We start from the raw sequence: 22584 nt of genomic DNA on the forward strand, positions 1-22584 counted from the left end.
GGACAGAGGCCACCTAACCAGGACGCGTGCTGACCTTGCTTGCTCCCCCGCCCCCGCCCCCAGGAGACGGTTTCCATCTGGCATCAGGAGCATGCGGTTTCCCTGGTTTTGCTGCCTCTGCAGAGTCACCAGAGTGAAAGTGTGGAAGTAAAAGGTAAAGTGTTAAGGCTGACTTGGCAAATGCAGAGTAAAACCTGGAAAATGGCCTCAACCCAACGGGGACGGCCACCGCTAGCCAACACCTGCAGACGCTCCCTGCCCCAGGCTGTGCCCGGCAAGGGGGTCCCATCGCTGTCTCCACTGCACAGCCAGATGAGCGACCCGGGAGCTGCAAACCATCTGCACATGGACTTCCTGCCCCTGCGCCAGGATGCCCCAGCCCTCCTGCCGGCCGCTGGGGAAGGCCCCTCACGCACATGGGATGGGAGTAGCCTTTATGGAAATCGAAGCCGGTGATGGCCTGGACACAGTCGATGTCCAGCTTGCGGGCCACGCGGTGCAGGTTGGGCAGGTTGAGCTGGACGCAGCCGACAGGCATCATGCTGGGCAGGAAGAGGTACACGTTCCCGAACTCATTCCGGGGGACCTGCAGAGGGTGGCAGGGCGGGTGTGGCCAGCGGCAGCGTGACACGGCCCGGTCCCAAGCCCTCGGGGCGCTGCCCTCACCTTGCCGTCCACAGCCACAGGCGGCTGGTACTCCTCCGTCTGCCACTCGCCGAACAGGCCCAGGTCGTTGTGGTCCTGCAGCTGCGGCTCAGTGAGGCGGGCTTTCCGGGCCCGGTTGGAGTAGCCTTTCACCATCTGCCCCGGAGGGACAGCCAGTTGACAGAAGGACTGCCGCTGCCTAAGCACTTACTGTATACCGGGCACCGTGCTGAGGGCTTTCCTAAACCCATGGCCTCATTTCACCTCCACAACGGACCCGAGATGCACGTGCCTCTTACCCCCTTACAGGGCCCAGTACCAGCGCGACCCCGGGGACGGCCATCGCTAGCCAACACCTGCAGACGCTCCCTGCCCCAGGCTGTGCCCGGCAAGGGGGTCCCATCGCTGTCTCCACTGCACAGCCAGATGAGCGACCCGGGAGCTGCAAACCATCTGCCTACAGCACAGTCCGGAGCCAGGCTTTCACCCGCCACACCACGCTCCCTACTTTCATCACAGACAGGGTGACTGGGACTCGGAGATGAAGTCACTGAAATCCCATGGCCAGGTGAGTGACGGGGCCAGGATTTAAACCCGGGAACTAGCTGTGTCGTGCATCCTGGAAGGCACTGACAGCTTAGGACCCCTCGCACACTCCCCGACCATGTCTAGTGGCCAAAAGTCTCACTGGGGAGGACGAGCGAGAAGGCTGCCTAAGTGCTCCAAGGAGGAGTGGGACAGACGCACCGGGCGCCTCTAGCGCAGGGCTCGGCACATTTTTCTGGAAAGGGTCCTGTGCAGCCTGTTTTACAACCCTTAAGTGTCACATGTCTTGCTTGCTCTGAAAGATCCATCTTACAAATTCCCCATTAGAGTAAGACATATTTGAATGCTTTTCGCTTCCTCCAGTCTTTCTCAAGCCAGAAAAGTCAGCCCTGGATGCCTCTCCCCACGCGCCCTCAGCAGCCCTCAGTGCCCAGGCCTCTGCCTGCAGGGCGCCCGCCGTGGTTACCTTGTAGGGCACTTCTCCCAGCCTCACCACTCTCGCCTGTTTCAGCCACGTGTCCCGGGAGTGCAGGGTATGCACGCAATCCCTGCGGGAGCCAACAGGGGGAGACACAGGACACACTCAGTTCACACCGGGCTGAAGGAGCTGCGCGCGCAGCCTCCCAGAAGGAAGGGCTCGGCCCTCGATTCTCTCCTCAGGCCCGGCTCCTGAGGGAAGCAGGGGACCTGCGGTGGGCGAACAGCTAACCTGGACTTCCTATCTTCTCGGGGATGTGTCCACTTACACTGGAACCACGAGCTACTGAGTGACCACGGAATGAAGATGCACGCCCGTGGCAGTCACGATTCCCGGCAGCCTGTGATTACAGACAGCCTCTGGCTCCGCTCTCCTTCCACAGCTAAGAGCTGTACCCGGCCTTGCAAGACCACTTTCCAAAGAGTTCCACCTGCCGTCCTCACTGAGCCTTCTCCGACAGGGCGCGCTCATCTCTTCCTCAGTTCGCAGCCCTGCACTCTGGCCAGAGAGAGGGCTCCCGCGCGCAGAACAGGCCCTCCGGCTCCGGCCCCATCGGAGGCATGCGGTGCGTACCTCCTCGTGCCACGGCCTGGCGGGGGGACCCCGCACGAGCCACTGTCCCTTCCTGAGCCTCAGCGGCATCCTCTACCAGCCAGGGATAATGAGCTCTGTCCTCTGTGCTTTGCCGGGCTGCAGGAAGACCAGACGCTGCCCGGGTGCTGGAGCAGAGCCTGTCCTGTCAGGGCTGGCACCCCCGGCAGGCTGCACAGCTCTGATCACCCAGAGGAGCAATTACGTCACGGTCATGGTCTTCACGTGGGGGCGCGGCCGGGAGGCAGGCGGGCACTGTCAGGACGTTCAAAGGAGCACAGTGGGGAAGTGGACACAGCCCCATCAGGATAAACCTCAACTTCTAACCACTTCACACCCATGAGGACGGCTATTATCCAAAAACCCGAAAGGAAGCGTGGGCGAGGGTGGGGGAAACCGGCATTCTTGCATGCTGCTGGTAGGACCGGAAAACAAGGCAGGCATTGCGGAAAGCAGGAGGTTGAGGCTTCAAAAAGTGAGACACAGAATTACCATGCGAGTAGCGATTCTACTTCTGGGCACATACACCCAAAAGAAGTGACAGCAGAATCTCAAAGAGTTATGTGTGCACCCACGTTCGCAGCGGCACTGCTCACCACAGCCGAAAGGGGAAGCACCGCAAGTGCCCGTCCCTGGAGGCCAGTCCCCAAAGGACGAATACTGCACGATCGCATTTACATAAGGTCCCCAAAGGAGTCAAACGCACAGACAGCGGCATGGTGGCCGCCAGGGGCTGGGGGGGAGGGGGGAGATCCTGTTTCATGGGGACCGAGTTTCCGCTTGGGAAGATGAAGAAGTTCTGGAGACGGATGGTGGGGATGGTTGTACGATCCAGTCAATGTACTTAACACCACTGAACTGTATGCTTACAAATGGTTACATGGCACACTTGGTTTTGTATATTTTACTACCAAAAACACTGTCTACCTCTAATGCTTTCTCCGATGACTGACGTGGTAGTCCCTGTGGACCACACCTGCTTCCTTCCCACCGGACCTGCTTTGCCTCAACCACCTGTGCCTTACGCCTGAGCCTTACGACCTCTACCAGGGGGACTGGGCCCTGGGGCCTCTGACTGCCGGCAGCTGAGGCCCTGACCAGGCCTGATGCCTCCTGACACGGAACAGAAAGCTCAGCCACAGACCCTGAACAGAGGGTGTAGGCTGGGTCCCTGCAGGGCTGCACGCAGGAAGTGGGCTGCACCCACTCAGAGCCCTTGAACCACCTACTCCTGTGATTTCCCTGTTGCCTTGTTTTCTCTCTCTTGTCCTGGTTATTAAGAATACCCTCTACTCTATTTTTTGGTCTTTCATTCCAGTGTTTTAAAAAGCCACTTCTTTTAGTTATCATTTTGTTTTGTTTTTTTGAGGCACATTTAAATTCAATTAACTAACATATATTAATAGTTTCAAAGGTAGAGGTCAGTGATTCATCAGTCTTATATAATAATAGCCAGTGCTCATTCCATCACATGCCCTCCTTAATGCCCATCACCCAGCCACCCCATCCCTCCACGCCCCTCCCCTCCAGCAACCCTCAGTTTGTTGCCTATGATTAAGAGTCTCCTATGGTTTGTCTCCCTGATTTTGTCTTGTTTTATTGTTTCCTCTCTTCCCCTATGATCCTGTTTTGCTTCTTAAATTCCACATATCAGTGAGATCATATAACTGTCTTTCTCTGATTGACTTTTTCACTTAGCCTAATACCCTCTAGTTCCCTCCACGTCACTGCAAGTGGCAAGATTTCATTTTTTTGATGGCTGAGTAGTATTCCATTGTAATTTCTTTCTATTGCTATTTTTCTTAAAAGTTCTGCTTCTATTTTTCTCTCTCACCTTAAGATTTTATTTGACAGACAGAGGCACAGCGAGAGAGTGAACACAAGCAGGGGGAGTGGGGGAGGGAAAAGCAGGCTCTCCACTGAGCAGGGAGCCCGATGTGGGGCTCGATCCCAGGACCCTGGGATCATGACCTGAGCCGAAGGCAGATGCTTAATGACTGAGCCACCCAGGCGTCCCAAGATTTTTTGTTTTAGGGGCGCCTGGGTGGTGCCGTCGGTTAAGTGTCTGACTCTTTGGATTTTGGCTCAGGCCATGATCTCAGGGTCGTGACATGGAGCCCCGCTTTGGGCTCTGTGCTCAGCAGCGAATCTGCTTGAAACCCTTTCCCTCTGCCCCCACCCTGCTTGCACGTTCTCACATGTGCACGCTCTCTCTCAATAAGTAATCTTAAAAAAATTTCTTTTGTTTAAATTTTGTATATATCTTACATTCTTCTTCTAACTCTTATTCCCTTCCCCTCTTCTTTGGCCATTTTCTTTAGTGTGGATAAAATACACACAAAATGTACCATCTTAACCATTTCTAGGTGTGCAGTTCAGTGGCATTAAGTACATTCACACTGTTGAGTAACTGTCCCCACCACGCACCTCCAGAACTTTTCCATCTTCCCAAACAGAAGCCCTGTCCCCATTAAGACATCTGCTTCCTTTAATTTTCATGATCAAATCTTGTATTCCCTCCTTTTGTAGTTTTGTAACTTACATCTTAGGGGTGTATTTTCTATTGTCCCATATAAACCTGGTCATACTTTTTAATTTTTCCCCCATAACTTTTTTGCACCTGCTGGTCTTTCAACCCTTGTGGTTTTCATCTTCAAACTAGAATCCCTTCTACATGTGGCCCCCATGGGACGGTGCGCGCACACACCCACACACACACACACACCACACAGCTCATCCCGTTTGACAAAAGGGCTGACGTAAGCAGCCCCTCCCGCAGAAGGCCGCTAGTCCCAGGCCAGCAGGAAGCCCACAGGGCCACCCGGCTGCCTCACGCACCTGGAGTAGACCGCTTCTCCACGACAATAGCCAAGAATCGCGGCTGTCTCAGGGTAGATGGCCTCGTATTTCAGGAGATGCCTCTTCAGCGCATACAGAGGGTGGTTCTTATATGTGCCAATGACAGTCGGCAAAGGCTGGCCCAGGTGCTTTGCCTGGAACTGCAAAGGCCAGAGAGACAACGCTGAGCATGTTTGGAAGAGGAGGTGAGGTCTGAGGCGGGCAATTCCCTCGACCACCTTGTGCAGGGAACGGTGGAGCAGAGGTTTCGTGAGCACCGGTGACTGTAATATAGCGTCTGTAGTCTGGTACTAGGCAGGTTTAGATAAAGCATGGGGTCCTGTGGCCTGTGGCAACTGTGGAAAGTCATCTAACCTACTCATTCTCGGTGCTCGGACACCCTGGCCAGCCCTAGCCCTCAGGGAGGACACACGGTTTTCCGCAGGAAGAAGGCCTTCCGTCCTCTGCAATGCGGGCCTACGTGATCCTGCTCGGGAACCTCAAACGGGCCGTTCGCGCCGTGTACCTCTCCTTAGTCCCCTGTGAGGAACACTCGTTCTCTCGGCACTTCTTTCAGGACTCTGATCTCTCAGCGGACAATTCCACTGCGGTAAGTCACATGCTAGTCATCAAGGTCTCCTGAGCTCTCCTGGCATCTCTTCAAACAGCCCCAGCAGATGAGCGCGGACTGGCCAAGCTCGGGCAGCTTCCACCTCAAATAGCCAGTCGGGACACCGTCTGCACAATTCCCACCCACCCAGTCACATCTAAGTAAGATGAACCAGGAACAGCCCCTCTCAACGCACCGGAACTGGGGAACTGCCCTGCTACGGGGGACGCTAAATAAACCCATGCTTCACCTGCCCCGACAAAGTGGGCATCATTCGTGGGCAAATCCGGGCAAATGCTGAGCTCCACCCCACGCGACTGCCGTGCACAAGGAGCTCGGGTCAGTGGGCAGTCCTAGCACACACTGTACTGCTTTAGCAGTCTGCTTCCCTGTGCGCCCTCCCGAGTCCCTTTCTCCCCAGGAGACGAGTGTTCTAGATCCAAGAAGGGATGTCCATGTGCGCTTCTGTGAGCGTGCACTCGGGGCTCAAGCGGGGCGGGGGGACAGATGGCCATTGCATTCCTGAGTTTTTTCTTCTTTCACTCAGTGCAATTTATATGATTGCATACATTATTTTAAAGCTCCAAATTTACAACTAGGCAATAACTAAAAGTATGCTGTATAACGGCTTTGAAGCCTGATAGATGTGGGTTCAAATACCAAGGCAGTTAATCTCTCAGATCCTCCATTTTTAACTGGTAAAATTAAGGCAATAGTCATCCCAGGTCTAAAGTATTGTGATAATTCCAGGGGATTACACAAAGATACCCCCACACGGGGCCAGGCATATAGAAGGGGTGCCAAGATGGGCCTTCGAGCCCACAGCAGACCTTACCTCTGAGTCTTCCTTCTTCTCCCTCTCCACCAACGGGCTCTGGTACGGTCTCAGGGTTTCAGCCCACCACTTGGCATCAACCCGGCACTTGCGGGTCGCAGTCATCCAGTCTGGGTCGTACCTCTGGGTGACATCCCGGACCCAGCCATCACCGTCGATGCCCACCACGTAGGTCATGGGCTTGGTGGCATACTTGTAACAGGCCAGAGCCTGGCCTACCACACCGTGCACACAGTCCACACACACCCACTTTTCCTCCTGCTCACAGAACACCTCTAGCCACTGGTCTACACCAGCTGCTTTCTCTCTTTCTGCCCTCTCACCATCACTGGAGATTTTCTTGCCTCGCTTACTCTTACTGCTTGAAGAGCTCGTGGATGCTGCTGGAAAGCTAGGGTGCGTGGGGTGCTGAGGGTGCGTTCCACGTTGGGTCCTGGAGTCACTCTTGGACCCTGCCTTTGTCCTCTGGGGGGCTGGGGCCCTCCTCTGCCTGGGAAGGCCAGGCTCAGAATCCTCATCAGATGAATGAGGGGCTTCCCCGCTGGAGAGCTCGAAGTCAGAGCCGCTGCTGCCCTTGTCACTCCCACTCTCTTCTTTATAAGACACCCTGGAGGCCACCTGCCGCGCCCGGCCAGGCCGACGTCTCTGTGTGTCCTCCTGCCGCCCTCCCGCCTTGTGCTCTTCCCCACTGGAGGAGGGCTCTCTCCGTTTCTTCTTGGCCACGGCTGCCTTGCTCCTCTTCCCTTTGGTACTTGGACCTCCAGGGCCCTTAGAAGACGTGGCCTCCTGTCTGGTTCCTTGGCTGGTCTTGGGTTTGGTTTGGCTTTCTGGAACTGGGCTGCAAGTTTCCAAGGAGCCTCCAGGATCTTCTGCAGATGTCTCCTTGGCAGCTTTCTTTCCCTTAAATAGAACAGGAAATTTTGTTTTTTCTCTTTGTGCTCATGATATGATAGAGATCCTATAATCTGCCAGGGCTAAGTCACTGGCTATAGAACCAGCACACACAGGATGTCCCCAGCTCAGACAGAGTCGAGCTGGCAATCCTTTAGGAATGTAAGAATGTATTCACTAAAATCTGTGGCATCTTAGCTAAGCCACAGTGTACTCTTTCCACTCTAGCGCCTGGCTCGGGGAGGGGAGTGGGGGCAGCAACGGAAACAGACCAACCTGGGTTCCATCTCCAGTTCTGCTTCTCATTCATTATGTGGTTTCAGTCAACAGTATATACGTTTATTTACATTTTCTCAAATATTTATTACTTATGTGTAAACCTCTGAGTCTCAGTTTCCTTGGCAATAATACCCACCTCGCACATAACATATCTTGCGAGCAAATACTCATGGACTTAATAAACTTGCAGCTTTAAGAATACGGAATTAAATCCTCTGGACCACTAAGTTTCAGACGGTGCTGACAGCACAGCGAGTCTAGTGCTGAGCCTCCTCCTTAGATGGCAGCAGAACACAGAGTCCCTCACCCCTTACCACTCCACACGGCCAAGGAGCAGGAGAACGGGGCCAATCTGCTGCATCACAAGGCAGAAACTAACCCACCATGGAGCCAGGCCCTCCCTCGGGCCCCTCTGTGCATGCCAGGCTCAGGCTGCTGGAGGCCCATTGGTGTCCAGTCTTCCCAACACAGGGGTGAGCAAGGCAGGCTCCAAGGGGCCCATGCTCCATGAATGCCAACCCGTAAAAATAGTCCAATGACCAATTTTTTTGTTGGAAGTCTGGTAATTTCTCCCTCCCTGCTGAGCCAACTGCCTTTTAGGAGAACCCCACCTTTGCTGTGGGTAACTTCAGAGGAAGCGGCTGGAGAGACAGCACCAGTCGGGTCTGGAGCTGCAGGGCCCGGAGGATCAGTAAAAATATCTGCGGGGGGAAAAGAATGATGCATTTATCCTAAGAAAAAAATCTAGGATTTAACTAATTCCATGGTGTTTGTTGTGGTAGTTTTTTTTATAACAGGGAAAAGTTAGAAACAACTGAACAACAGGCGCCAGGAACCCTACACAGTATTAAATATGATGCTGAAGAGATTTATCTTTGTAGAAAAATGGAAAGATGTTCACTACATATTAGATGAAAAGAGAAGTTTGGTTTTTAATGTGTAGTGTTAATTTTTGTAAAAAAAAAAAAAAAGCATATAAACATATATGTGTATTTAGAAAAGGACCCATTTTTGGGTTATGGGTGTTCACAGGTGATTTTTTTTTTCAGCTTACCTATCTCCTGTATTCAACATGTGTTGTAATTATGAATAAAATAAAACAAACGAAGTATCACTTTGAGAAGAAAAAGTAGAAAACATCATTATCACCAGATCTCCAAAGTCTATTCTGTTTACCATTTTCCCCACAACGAATCTTTCCACCTGAGGCTGCAGTCCTACAACTTCTGTTTACCTGTAAGGAGGGGAGCCTCCTCAGGGGAAGGAACCTCCAAAACGGCGACAGTGATAAAGCACCTGAGCAAGATCTTCCCACGCAGACCTCAGCGTCTCATGAGCTACTATAATGCCCAACTGAGAAAGCCAGAAACAGGAGGGTGTGTTTTCTGTGAGACGCTGCGTTATATCAAAAAAAATAATGACTTTTGCCTATTTCTTCTGGAGTTAAAAGCGGCTTGGTGGGGAGGATGAGAAAACATCAAAGAAACCCAAACTGAGAGACACTCTACAAAATTCCTAAGCAGTTGTCTGAAAAGTGTCAAGACAGGAAGGATGAGGGAAGACCCACAAACTATCAGATGGAGGAGACGAAGGAGTCCCAACGGCCAAAGGCAATTCAAAGTAACCAGATGCCGACGGCCAACTGCTTTTCGATGAGGGTGCCAAGACTTGTCTCTTCAACCAGTAGTGAAGATAACACAACAAAGAGCTGGAAGAATAGTCTCCTCAACCAAGGACACCGGGACAACTAGATATCCACATGCAAAAAGGAGTCGAACTGCGACCTCACATCATATATAAACATTAACTCAAAATGTATGGAAGACTCAAAATGGATGTAAGAGCTGAAACTGTAAAACTCTTAGAAGAAAATGTAAGGGGGAAAAGTTTCATGACCTTAGATTTGGCACTGGATTCTTAGATATGACACCAAAAGTATAAGGAATAAAAGAAAAATAGAAAAAGCAGACTTCATCAAAATTAAAATTTTTGTGCCTCAACACACTTTCTCCAGAAAAGACAACCTACGGGATAAGAGAAAATATCTGCATATATCTGAGAGCAGGTTAGTATCTAGAATATAGAAGGAAACCTCACAACTGAACAATAAAAAGACGAAGAACACAACTAAAAAACGGGCATAGGATTTGAATAGGCGTTTCTCCGAAGAAGATACACGAATGGCCAACATACACATGAAGGCGATAACCATCATGAGTCCCCAGGGAAATGTAAATCCAATCCACAATGAGCTAGCACTTCACACTTACTAGGATGGCTAGAATAAAAAAGAAAAAAGGAAAATACAAATGTTAGAGAAGATCTGGAGAAATTGGAGCCCTTGTACATTGCTGGTGGGAATGTAAAATGGGGCATCCGTGGAAAAGTTTGACAATTCTTCAAAAAGTTAAACGTAAAATGACTCAGCAACTCCACTCCTGGGTATATACCTAAAAGAACTGAAAACAAGTACTCAAGTATGTACACATGTTGATAGTAGTACTCTTTACAATAGCCAAGAGGTGGAAACAACCTAAATGTTCATGAACTAACAAATACACAAAATGTGGTCTAGCCATACAATGGGATAATATGCAGCCATAAAAAGAAACAAAGTGCTGACACAAGCTACAACATGGATAAACCTTGAAAACGCTATGCTAAGTGAAAGAAGCCAGACACAAAAGGTCACATGATACTTCTTCCACGAAAAACATCCAGAATACATAAATGCATAGGGACAGAATGCAGACTGTGGCTGCCAGGTGCTGGAGGGAGTAGGATGGGGAGTAACTATTTAATGGGCACATGGTAGCCTTTTAGGGGGGGTAAAACATTTTGGAAATACACACAGGAACAGAGTTTGGGAGGATAAGTCTCTAATATTAATGCTTTTCCCTGGGTGGTGGTATTAGGGCAATATCACTGGCCACGTCAGATATCTTAGACTTTTTCAAGCCGAATCAGAAGAGAGGTAAAGATGCCAGTCATTTGGGCTTTTAAGATCCAAGAAGTCTGGTCTCTTTCCCTAAACAAACAGAGAAGCTGGGGCTCAGATATAAGTGTATGTAATGAATAGGAATCTTTTGGGGATAAAGCCATATTTCTACCTCTATTTTCGGTAGACAGAACTCTCCTCACTGCACTGTTGCCGGCCAATGTTACTTCTCCAATCGGAAGGTAGGGAAAAGCTTTCTGACAGATTTCAGCAGACAAGGTTTGAAAAAACATTTCCTTGGGACTTCTGAACATAATTTTTGAATAGTTAATGGAAACAATTCTAGGGCACCTGACCAAAAAGTACGTGCTTAATGCCCCAGGACACCAAGCAACAGAACGAATGCAGGCTTTCCACCCCACACACTGGTCCTGAACCTGACTCCAGTGCTTACCAGCGGAATGACCCTGAGAAAGTTCTTTGGCCTCTCTGAGCTTCAGAACCTCTTTTATTTCACAAGCACTGAATAAGGAAGAACATGGAAAACACCGGAATGGTATCTGGCACGTGACTGCCATGGTTAGCTCACGGTCCTAGAAAATAGTGGCACCAAGAGGAATCACTTACATGGACCAACTCTTCATCATCCCGCGCAGAGTAAATAGCAAACCTCCTTTCCAACGTCGTCTGTAGACCATTGCGCTCGTTGGTTGAGAGGTCTGCATTAACTGTAAATGTACCAACGAACCTGGAGAGAAACCAGGCGTTCCCTGTGTCACAGGTCAGGGCGAAGAGGAACGCTTGCTATCCTTTTACAGCCAAGCAAATCAGACAGGAGAGTCTCAGAAGGGAATCGTGAGCCTTGCCTGCCTCTGTTCTCATCTTCCCAGTCCGTGTGGCTGATCCCGGCTCACCACTGAAGACCCCAGCAGACTTCATGTCCCTGGGAGGTTCCCAGCCCCCCAGCTGCTCCGTGCACCTACAGGCCCCAGCAGACCTCTTCCCGAGTGCTCCTCACACTATCCTGATTACCTGGGGTGCATCTGTCTCCCCAGCCAGCCCAGGAGCTCTTCCAGGGCAGAGAGCATGCCTGACGTGTCTCTATCTTCAAGGCTGTGCTCAAGGCTCGGCATATAGGAACCCCTCAGGGAAGGTCTGTGGAACTGACCTGCCCCCAGCCTCTGAGAGACACAAGTCCTATACTAGGGCTTCGCAGGATGGGCCGGAGGGCCATACCATTTCACCAGGTTTGACAGGTAATAGGCATCCACGTCTTGAGGTAGCACTCTGGTAAAGCGAGCTGGGATGATGGACAGGCCAATAGCAAGCAGATCCGGCTGGCTGCAGATGTTACTTCGATAGAAACCATTTGCCAGCAGGCACAACAGGTGAACCTGGAAAGAAGGGGAAGATGGCAGGCCGAGAACTAGAAGGGTTTTTGCTGCCACACTGAGAGACGTTTTGTGGGCGGGAATCATTTGTTATTTCTACACACAGGGAAGTAAAAATCCCAACATTAGCCATTTCCCAAGATCATGTTTTTCACCCTGTCTTCCCCCTAGATACTTATTCCCTCAAATAACCAAATCTCAAAATTGCAGAATACAAACTTTTTTTTTTTTTTAAAGGCCTTGTCTTTTAAACATATGCTGCAGGATTTGCTCCAAAAAGATCAGGAGGAAAAGTGAGTCGGGGGAGAGAAGGGAGAGACTGCGCAAGCGCCAATAGCTGTCCAAGCTGGGGACAGCGCGGGTTCACCAGACAGCTCTCTGCGCCCTTCCCTGGGTGCCAGGACCCAGCCTCTTCCGCTGCAGACCCCAAGGCAAGCTGGCCCCCCACCGGAGCTCCAGAGATGGTCACATGACTCCTCACCACCTCCTCCACAACCTTACATCCTTTTCCCTTCCTCCCCACCGAGGACCTCCCCATTTCAGTCAACGGCTCCGCTCTTCTCCCCTCACTTGAGCTTCCCATCTTGGAGTCATACGAACTCTTTCCTTCATTTCACCTCTTCCCAAAGCTACAAGCAGCACAGCGGTCTCACGTGCTCAAGGCCTCAGGGAGGCGGGTGTCTCGTCTCCTCACCGTCCTTGCTCCGTGCTCGTCTCATCTCCCCATTTCTGCGGCTGCTGCAGACACACCGTCTCTTCCAGCCCTGCCAGCTCTACCCGCTCTGGCTGCCCGCTGCCCATCAGGGGGACATCCAAGCGCCCTTCCCTCACTCACAGGCCAACGCACGTACCGTCCAAGACGCAGACACACGGGCTGTCCTGCCGTGCCCTCTGCACTTGGCGCGGGCAGCCTCCCCAGCTCCGCCCTCCCCCCACCGCTCCCCGCTGGCCTTTCTCTTAAATAAAGCCGCCTTCCTCAGCCACCTGACCCACACCGGTCCCCTTCCGTGTTCTGAGTCTTGAATGTCCTGTTTTGAAGTCTGTCTTGTTCCATCTCTGAGATCAGATGCTCCTTAATGGCAGGAAAGAAGCTTTATACAAGTCTCTAACCCCACAAAGCCAAGTACCTTGCGAGGTCCATGATGCGGTTCAATAACTGCCCCCTGAAGTCAAAGACACCGTCTCTTCAGCGGTGGTGGGAACTGAGGTTATGAAACAGGTGGAGGAAGGGATGGCGGGAGAGTGCCTGTGGGTCCGGCCCTGCTTTGTGCCGGCTCTGTGCTCCGGACCTTGCGTGTCATGTTTGCTCCGTCCCCACAACCCCCTCCGAGGCAGGCACTTATCACCCCCCACCTCAAAGATGAGGAAACCAAGGCTCAGGGAGACAAAGAAACTCGCCAAGGCCACACAGTGAGTAGAGAAGCCAAACAAAGCCAGGCTTGACTGAGAAGCGAAGTTGCGTGCACCACACCGCCCTGCCTCGACAGAGAGGACACTGTCCCTTCGCCCCCTGCCCTTGCCCTTACCTTGTGCGTGTCCTCGCGGACTTCTTTACCAAAACGTTTCATCATCCTCCGAAGATAGGTCTCAAACTCCACTTTTATCCTTTCACTGCCATGCACATGGAAAAATCCGAGAATGAAGTGGGAGACTGAGCCCTGAGCCCTGAGCCCAGTCCCCAGTCCCACGTCATAGCTCCTGAATCACTCTCCTGGTTCTCCTGCCCGAGGCTGTGCTACTCGGGCACACCAGCAAGCTGGCTGTTTTCTGCTGGCTTTTCTGCTCCTTGTCACCTGCACACCTTGGCTCGGGACATTCTCCACCTGTCACGCCTCACAGCCGTGCTTTGAAACACACATCCTCCAAGGAGGCTTCCCTGCCTGTCTGACCTCCCGACTACTGATTCGGTCCTTTGCACCAGTACTTCCGTGCTAAATTGGTGCACACTCATTTGTACGGTGCTGTTCTGCTGTGTGATCTCTTTCATGCCTGTGTCCCATGCATCTGTCCTCCTCCTTCGTGCCTAATGATGTGCCCATCAATGTGCAGAGTGCACACAGAGTGGGACTCAATTCGCCAATTAACTGCCGGGCGTTGTGCTCACGTTCCCAAGCCACCAGTGGCTGCACTGGTCCTGGGGATCCTGGGATGGAGTGGGGGCTCCCTACCATAGGGGGGCACTGGCTCAAATCGCGCAGTGTAATGTGGTGCGAAAGCATAAGTGTCAAGTTGGCCAGAGAGGGATTTGGATCTTGGCTCATCTGCTCCCTGGCTGAGTGACTCCTGAAATGTTACTTAACTTCTCTGAGCCTCCACGATCTCATCCACACACTATCTTCAAGTTTAAGTAAGACAATGGACAACCTACAGAGTCCTCGGCACACACCAGATGTTCAACACTAAGAATTTCCTCTTCCCATGTCTGCCCCAGCCAGAGAACAAACCAGGATTCTTGAACCTGGGACTCTCTCACCTAAGGCTCCTAACCACATTGGTACTCAGCCCCCGTCTCCTATGTGTTTCTCAAAAACTTGTGTTAAGTAGCAGCTCTTGCTCATTATGTGTGACAGGAATCTAGAGACAAGGTAAGACAATCTTACCTTCTTTCCCTTGCTTTCGCCTGCTGGGGTGTTTCAATCTCTATCTCCACTGGTTTCACAGGCAGGACAGATTTAGAGAAGGCTGCATTTTCTCCCACGTCACCTGGCACAGGTTCACCAAGTTCTATCAACAATAATATTTTTTTAAATCAGTAATAATAGGGGCACCTGGTGGCTCAGTTGGTTAAGTGGCCAACTCTTGGTTTCAGCTCAGGTCATGATCTCAGGGTCATGGGATCGAGCCCCACATCAGGCTCCACGCTGAGCGTGGAGTCTGCTTGAGATTCTTCTCCCTCTGCCCCTCCTCACTGCGCTCTCTCTCTCTCAAAATAAATGAATAAAATCTTTTTAAAAAACTATTAATAATAATAATTATTATGATAGCTATCATACTGAACAAAATGGAGGTTCTGCAGGGAGTGAAGAACAGATGCAAGGTAGGAGACCCCTACTCCTACAATGCTTTGAGTATCTCAAAAATGCCACAGACTGTGCTGTTTTACATTTATTTCTCATTTAACTTGAACAACCCAGAGAAACAGCCCTTAGAGGAGGAAACTGAGGCACAGAGATACTGAGTTGAATTAGAACCACACCTCTGGTATCAAGGAACTAATGCTCACGTGTGTGTTTTAGTAGAGACAGTTTTTCTCCAAGAGAAAAAAAACCCCAAAGAACAATTTCCTATTCTGTACTACAATAATGCATATCATAATTTGCTTCATATACAGGCATGATTTAGTGGTCTTCCAGCCCCAACTGCAAACTTGTAATGATAAGGAATGCATCTTTTTTATCTCTTTATCCTTTACATCACTTGTAAACCCTAGCTGAAATAAACTGAATTCACTAAACTGGATCTGTGAACTTCATTAGCAAAGGCCCCTTTAAAGAGGCTCTGGGCCCAGAAGCAGTGACACCCCATTGGCAATGAACACACCTAATGCCAAGATATGGTTTCTACATACCAGTCACTAATGAATGAGCCAGGCTTTCCTGGAGAAACAAAAGTTGATTATAGGTCTGGAGCAAGAAGAATATAGGATGGGCCTGGAACATCTTCTTGTGCCAAAAAACAAAAATGTTCTCAAAAACATTTTTGAGAATGAGGCCATGTCAAAAGGGCACAGTAAGGTAGCTGGCTTAAAGGAGCTCTCACTAGCCAAATCTGGGACAATCTGAAGATCAAAAAGTATAATGATGATAACTGATAACACATGAGTTTTTAAAATATCTCTAAGTCCATAGTGATACTCAAAATAAATAAAATTCTTAAAAGAGAGAGCTCTTCTTTACAAAGTCATCTGATAAATGCGTATGAGATGACAGAATCAGAAAGTTCCATTTTGCGATGCTCATTAAAATAATCTTTGATTCAGGGGCGCCTGGATGGCTCAGTCGTTAAGTGTCTGCCTTCGGCTCAGGTCATGATCCCAGGGTCCTGGGATCGAGCCCCGCATCAGGCTCCCTGCTCAGAGGGAAGCCTGCTTCTCCCTCTCCCACTCCCTCTGCTTGTGTTCCCTCTCTCGCTGTGTCTCTCTCTGTCAAATAAATAAACAAAAATCTTAAAAAAAAAAAAATCTTTGATTCAGTAAAGATAAATGCATACTAAAAACCATGAAGTAAAAAGTTACTGGAGAATAAGATATTCACACAGAATCAGAGTACCACCCAAGATGGTTAATTACAGAGGAAAAATGTACCTTTATATTGTCACAATCTACCAGAACCACATTATATGATCACACTTAGCATCACTAGTAGGACAAACTGACATTAGGAGCCTCTTAATGGATGCAGTATGAAGTACAAAAGTATGAAGTATTTTTGCAAAAAAAAAAAGTTTAACCTAAATTCAATCAAGTCTTAACTTACAGTTTATAAGAACCCAGGGGATACTGAAACACGTTTACCACCACCCTGAGGTGCTATTTATCAGACAAAACTAGAATAAGAGACATCCCACAAAGAAGAGGCCAGGACTCCTCAAAAACAGCAGTGCTACAAAAAGCAAAAAAAGATGCTGGGTGGGGTGCACCATTCTAGGCTAAGGGAGACTAAAGAGGTATAACTCACACCTTGATTAGACCCTGGATTAGAAACAAGCAAACAACAGCTATGAAGGATATTTCTGTAACATTTAGGGGCTTTTCATTTTCTTTTTTTTTTTTAATTCTATATTCTTTTTTTATTGTTACGTTAATCACCATACATTACATCATTAGTTTTTGATGTAGTGTTCCATGATTCATTGTTTGTGCATAACACCCAGTGCTCCATGCAGAAAGTGCCCTCTTTAATACCCATCACCAGGCTAACCCATCCTCCTATCACCCTCCCCTCTAGAACCCTCAGTTTGTTTTTCAGAGTCCATCGTCTCTCATGGTTCGTCTCCCCCTCCGATTTCCCCCCCTTCATTCTTCCCCTCCTGCTATCTTCTTCTTTTTTTTTTTCTTAACATATATTGCATTATTTGTTTCAGAGGTACAGATCTGTGATTCAACAATCTTGCACAATTCACAATGCACATACCCTCCCCAGTGTCTATCACCCAGCCACCCCATCCCTCCCACCCCACCCCCCACTCCAGCAACCCTCAGTTTGTTTCCTGAGATTAAGAATTCCTCATACCAGTGAGGTCGTATGATACATGTCTTTCTCTGATTGAGTTATTTCGCTCAGCATAACACCCTCCAGTTCCATCCACATCGTTGCAAATGGCAAGATCTCATTCCTTTTGATGGCTGCATAATATTCCATTGTATATATATACCAAATCTTCTTTATCCATTCATCTGTCCATGGACATCTTGGCTCTTTCCACAGTTTGGCTATTGTGGACATTGCTGCTATAAACATCAGGGTGCACGTACCCCTTCAGATCCCTACATTTGTATCTTTGGGGTAAATACCCAGTAGTGTAATTGCTGGATCGTATGGTAGCTCTATTTTCAACTTTTTGAGGAACCCCCATACTGTTTTCCAGAGTGGTTGCACCAGCTTGCATTCCCACCAACAGTGTAGGAGGGTTCCCCTTTCTCCGCATCCCTGCCAACACCTGTCATTTCCTGACTTGTTAATTTTAGCCATTCTGACTGGTGTGAGGTGGTATCTCATTGAAGTTTTGATTTGGATTTCCCTGATGCCGAGCGATGTTGAGCACTTTTTCATGTGTCTGTTGGCCATTTGGATGTCTTCTTTGGAAAAATGTCTGTTCATGTCTTCTGCCCATTTCTTGATTGGATTCTTTGTTCTTTGGGTGTTGAGTTTGGTAAGTTCTTTATGGATTTTGGATACTAGCCCTTTATCCGATATGTCATTTGCAAATATCTTCTCCCATTCTGTCGGTTGTCTTTTGGTTTTGTTGACTGTTTCTTTTGCTGTGCAAAAGCTTTTTATCTTGATGAAGTCCCAATAGTTCATATTGCCCTTGCTTCCTTTGCCTTTGGCGATGTTTCTAGGAAGAAGTTGCTATGGCTGAGGTCGAAGAGGTTGCTGCCTGTGTTCTCCTTTAGGATTTTGATGGACTCCTGTCTCACATTGAGGTCTTTCAACCATTTGGAGTCTATTTTTGTGTGTGGTGTAAGGAAATGGTCCAGTTTCATTCTTCTGCATGTGGCTGTCCAATTTTCCCAACACCATTTGTTGAAGAGACTATCTTTTTTCCATTGGACATTCTTTCCTGCTTTGTCAAAGATTAGTTGACCATAGAGTTGAGGGTCCATTTCTGGGCTCTCTATTCTGTTCCATTGATCTATGTGTCTGTTTTTGTGCCAGTACCATACTGTCTTGATGATGACAGCTTTGTAATAGAGCTGGAGGTCCGGAATCGTGATGCCGCCAGCTTTGCTTTTCTTTTTCAACATTCCTCTGGCTATTCGGGGTCTTTTCTGGTTCCATACAAATTTTAGGATTATTTGTTCCATTTCTTTGAAAAAAGTGGATGGTATTTTGATGGGGATCGCATTGAATGTGTAGATTGGTCTAGGTAGCATTGACATCTTTACAATATTTGTTCTTCCAATCCATGAGCATGGAATGTTTTTCCATTTCTTTGTGTCTTCCTCAATTTCTTTTATGAGTATTTTATAGTTTTCTGAGTACAGATCCTTTGCCTCTTTGGTTAGATTTATTCCTAGGTATCTTATGGTTTTGGGTGCAATTATAAATGGGATCGACTCCTTAATTTCTCTTTCTTCTGTCTTGTTGTTGGTGTATAGGAATGCCACTGATTTCTGTGCATTGATTTTATATCCTGCCACTTTATTGAATTCCTGTATGAGTTCTAGCAGTTTTGGGGTGGAGTCTTTTGGGTTTTCCACATAAAGTATCGTATCATCTGCAAAGAGTGAGAGTTTGACTTCCTCTTTGCCGATTTGGATGCCTTTGATTTCTTTTTGTTGTCTGATTGCTGTGGCTAGGACTTCTAATACTATGTGGAATAGCAGTGGTGATAGTGGACATTCCTGCCGTGTTCCTGACCTTAGGGGGAAAGCTCTCAGTTTTTCCCCACTGAGAATGATATTTGCTGTAGGTTTTTCATAGATGGCTTTTATGATATTGAGGTATGTACCCTCTATCCCTATACTCTGAAGAGTTTCGATCAAAAAAGGATACTGTACTTTGTCAAATGCTTTTTCTGCATCTATTGAGAGGATCATATGATTCTTGTTCTTTCTTTTGTTAATGTATTGTATCATGTTGATTGATTTGCGGATGTTGAACCAACCTTGCAGCCCAGGGGTAAATCCCATTTGGTCGTGGTGAATAATCCTTTTAATGTACTGTTGGATCCTATTGGCTAGTATTTTGGTGAGAATTTTTGCATCCATGTTCATCAAGGATATTGGTCTGTAATTCTCCCTTCTGATGGGGTCTTTGTCTGGTTTTGGGATCAAGGTAATGGTGGCCTCATAAAACAAGTCTGGAAGTTTTCCTTCCATTTCTATTTTTTGGAACAGTTTCAGAAGAATAGGTATTAATTCTTCTTTGAATGTTTGGTAGAATTCCCCTGGGAAGCCATCTGGCCCTGGGCTTTTGTTTGTTGGGAGATTTTTGATGACTGCTTCAATTTCCTTAGTGGGTATAGGTCTGTTCAGGTTTTCTAGTTCAGTTTTGGTAGTTGATACATCTCTAGGAATGCATCCATTTCTTCCAGGTTATCTAATTTGCTGGCATAGAGTTGCTCATAATATGTTCTTATAATTGTTTGTATTTCTTTGGTGTTGGTTGTGATCTCTCCTCTTTCATTCCTGATTTTGTTGATTTGGGTCATTTCTCTTCTCTTTTTGATAAGTCTGGCCAGGGGTTTATCAATCTTGTTAATTCTTTCAAAGAACCAGCTCTTAGTTTCGTTGATCTGTTCTACTGTTCTTTTGGTTTCTATTTCATTGATTTCTGCTCTGATCTTTATTATTTCTCTTCTCCTGCTGGATTTAAGCTTTATTTGCTGTTCTTTCTCCAGCTCCTTTAGGTGTAGGGTTAGGTTGTGTACTTGAGACCTTTCTTGTTTCTTGAGAAAGGCTTGTATTGCTATATACTTGCCTCTTAGGACTGCCTTTGCTGCATCCCAAAGATTTTGAACAGTTGTGTTTTCATTTTCATTGGTTTCCATGAATTTTTTAAATTCTTCTTTAATTTCCTGGTTGACCCATTCATTCTTTAGTAGGATGCTCTTTAGCCTTCATGTATTTGAGTTCTTTCTGACTTTCCTCTTCTGATTGAGTTCTGGTCTGAAAATGGGCAGGGAATGATCCCAATCTTTTGGTACCGGTTGAGACCTGATTTATGACCTAGGATGTGATCGATTCTGGAGAATGTTCCATGGGCACTAGAGAAGAATGTGTATTCCGCTGCTTTGGGATGGAATGTTCTGAATATGTCTGTGAAGTCCATTTGGTCCAGTGTGTCATTTAAAGTCTTTATTTCCTTGTTGATCTTTTGCTTAGATGATCTGTCCATTTCAGTGAGGGGGGTGTTAAAGTCCCCCACTATTATTGTATTGTTGTCAATGTGTTTCTTTGCTTTTGTTATGAATTGCCTTATATAATTGGCTGCTCCCATGTTAGGGGCATAGATATTTACAATTGTTAGATTGTCTTGTTGGATAGACCTTTTAAGTAGGATATAGTGTCCTTCCTCATCTCTTATTACAGTCTTTGGTTTAAAATCTAATTTGTCTGATATAAGGATTGCCACCCCAGCTTTCTTTTAATGTCCATTAGCATGGTAGATGGTTTTCCACCCCCTCATTTTCAATCTGGAGGTGTCTTTGGGTCTAAAATGAGTCTCTTGCAGACAGCATATCGATGGGTCTTGCTTTTTAATCCAATCTGATAGCCTGTGTCTTTTGATTGGGGCATTTAGCCCATTTACATTCAGGGTAACTATTGAAAGATAGGAATTTAGTGCCATTGTATTGCCTGTAAGGTGACTGTTACACTATATTGTCTGTGTTCCTTTCTGGTCTATGTTGCTTTTAGGCTCTCTCTTTGCTTAGAGGACCCCTTTCAATATTTCTTGTAGGGCTGGTTTCGTGTTTGCAAATTCCTTTAGTTTTTGTTTGTCCTGGAAGCTTTTTATCTCTCCTTCTATTTTCAATGACAGTCTAGCTGGATATAGTATTCTTGGCTGCATATTTTTCTCGTTTAGTGCTCTGAATTCATCATGCCAGTCCTTTCTGGCCTGCCAGTTCTCTGTGGATAGGTCTGTTGCCAATCTAATGTTTCTATCATTGTAGGTTACATATCTCTTCTCCCGAGCTGCTTTCAGGATTTTCTCTTTGTCTCTGAGACTCGTAAGTTTTACTATTAGATGTCAGGGTGTTGACCTGTTTTTATTGATTTTGAGAGGGGTTCTCTGTGCTTCCTGGATTTTGATGCCTGTTTCCTCCCCCAAATTAGGGAAGTTCTCTGCTATAATTTGCTCCAATATACCTTCTGCCCCTCTCTCTCTTTCTTCTTCTTCTGGGATCCCAATTATTCTAATGTTGTTTTGTCTTATGGTATCACTTATCTATCGAATTCTGCCCTCGTGATCCAGTAGTTGTTTATCTCTTTCTCAGCTTCTTTATTTTCCATCATTTGGTCTTCTATCTCACTGATTCTCTCTTCTGCCTCATTTATCCTAGCAGTTAGCACCCCATTTTTTATTGTACCTCATTAATAGCCTTTTTGATTTCGACTTGGTTAGATTTTAGTTCTTTTATTTCTCCAGAAAGGGTTTCTATAATAACTTCCACGTTTTTCTCAAGCCCAGCTAGTATCTTTAAAGTCATGATTCTGAACTCTAGATCCGACATCGTACTAATGTCCGTATTGAGTAGGCAGTCGGTACTACCTCGTTTTTTGTTGAGGTGATTTTTTCCGTCTTGTCATTTTGTCCAGAGGAGAACAGATTAATGAGAGAACAAAATGCTAACAGGGTAACAACGTCCCCAGAAAATATACTCTAAACAAATCAGAAAAGACCTGAAGCCGGGGGAAAAGAAAGGGAAAGAAAGAAAAAAGAAAAAAAAAAAAAAAGAAAAAGATAAAAACAAACAAAAACAGAATATGATCAAATATGATCAGGCTGGTGCATAGATCAGTGCAACACACTAGATTTGGGGTGTATTTTGCTCTGTTAGAAGAAAGTGTCCCCCAAAATTTTAAGGAAAGAAAAACTTATATATGTACAAAAATAAGGGTTGATATGATGAAGGGATAGAATATGACTGTAAAGATGAAAATTATAAAAAATTTTATAAAAGGAATTGATAAGTTGTTTGAAAAAAGAAAGCAGAGGATTTAAAAAAAAAAAAGGGAGAGAATATGATCAGGCAGGAGAGAAGAATAAAACCATACACTAGAGATTTAGGGTATATTTTGATCTGTTAGAAGAACCTATCTCAAAATTTTAAAGTGAGAACAACTTATATATATATATGCCAAAAATAAGGGTA

At 47.2% G+C, this 22584-nt stretch overlaps 1 protein-coding gene across 3 annotated transcripts in view; it reads right to left on the reverse strand.

Annotated features, from left to right (window-relative positions):
* Positions 1-22584, reverse strand: part of XPC (XPC complex subunit, DNA damage recognition and repair factor) — a 35941-nt gene that overhangs the window by 3017 nt on the left and 10340 nt on the right. For all 3 annotated transcript variants that reach the window (XM_036073655.2, XM_036073656.2, XM_078074671.1), the window contains exons 4-13: positions 14643-14766; positions 13569-13653; positions 11888-12045; positions 11279-11399; positions 8325-8414; positions 6544-7443; positions 5099-5259; positions 1658-1739; positions 667-801; positions 417-586 (exon numbers count right to left, since the gene is read on the reverse strand). In XM_036073655.2, coding sequence (XP_035929548.1) covers positions 417-586; positions 667-801; positions 1658-1739; positions 5099-5259; positions 6544-7443; positions 8325-8414; positions 11279-11399; positions 11888-12045; positions 13569-13653; positions 14643-14766 — 2026 coding nt within the window. The remainder of the gene's footprint in view (positions 1-416; positions 587-666; positions 802-1657; positions 1740-5098; positions 5260-6543; positions 7444-8324; positions 8415-11278; positions 11400-11887; positions 12046-13568; positions 13654-14642; positions 14767-22584) is intronic.

The sequence above is a fragment of the Halichoerus grypus genome, chromosome 1, assembly GCF_964656455.1.
Source record: "Halichoerus grypus chromosome 1, mHalGry1.hap1.1, whole genome shotgun sequence".
Taxonomy (NCBI): Eukaryota; Metazoa; Chordata; class Mammalia; order Carnivora; family Phocidae; genus Halichoerus; species Halichoerus grypus.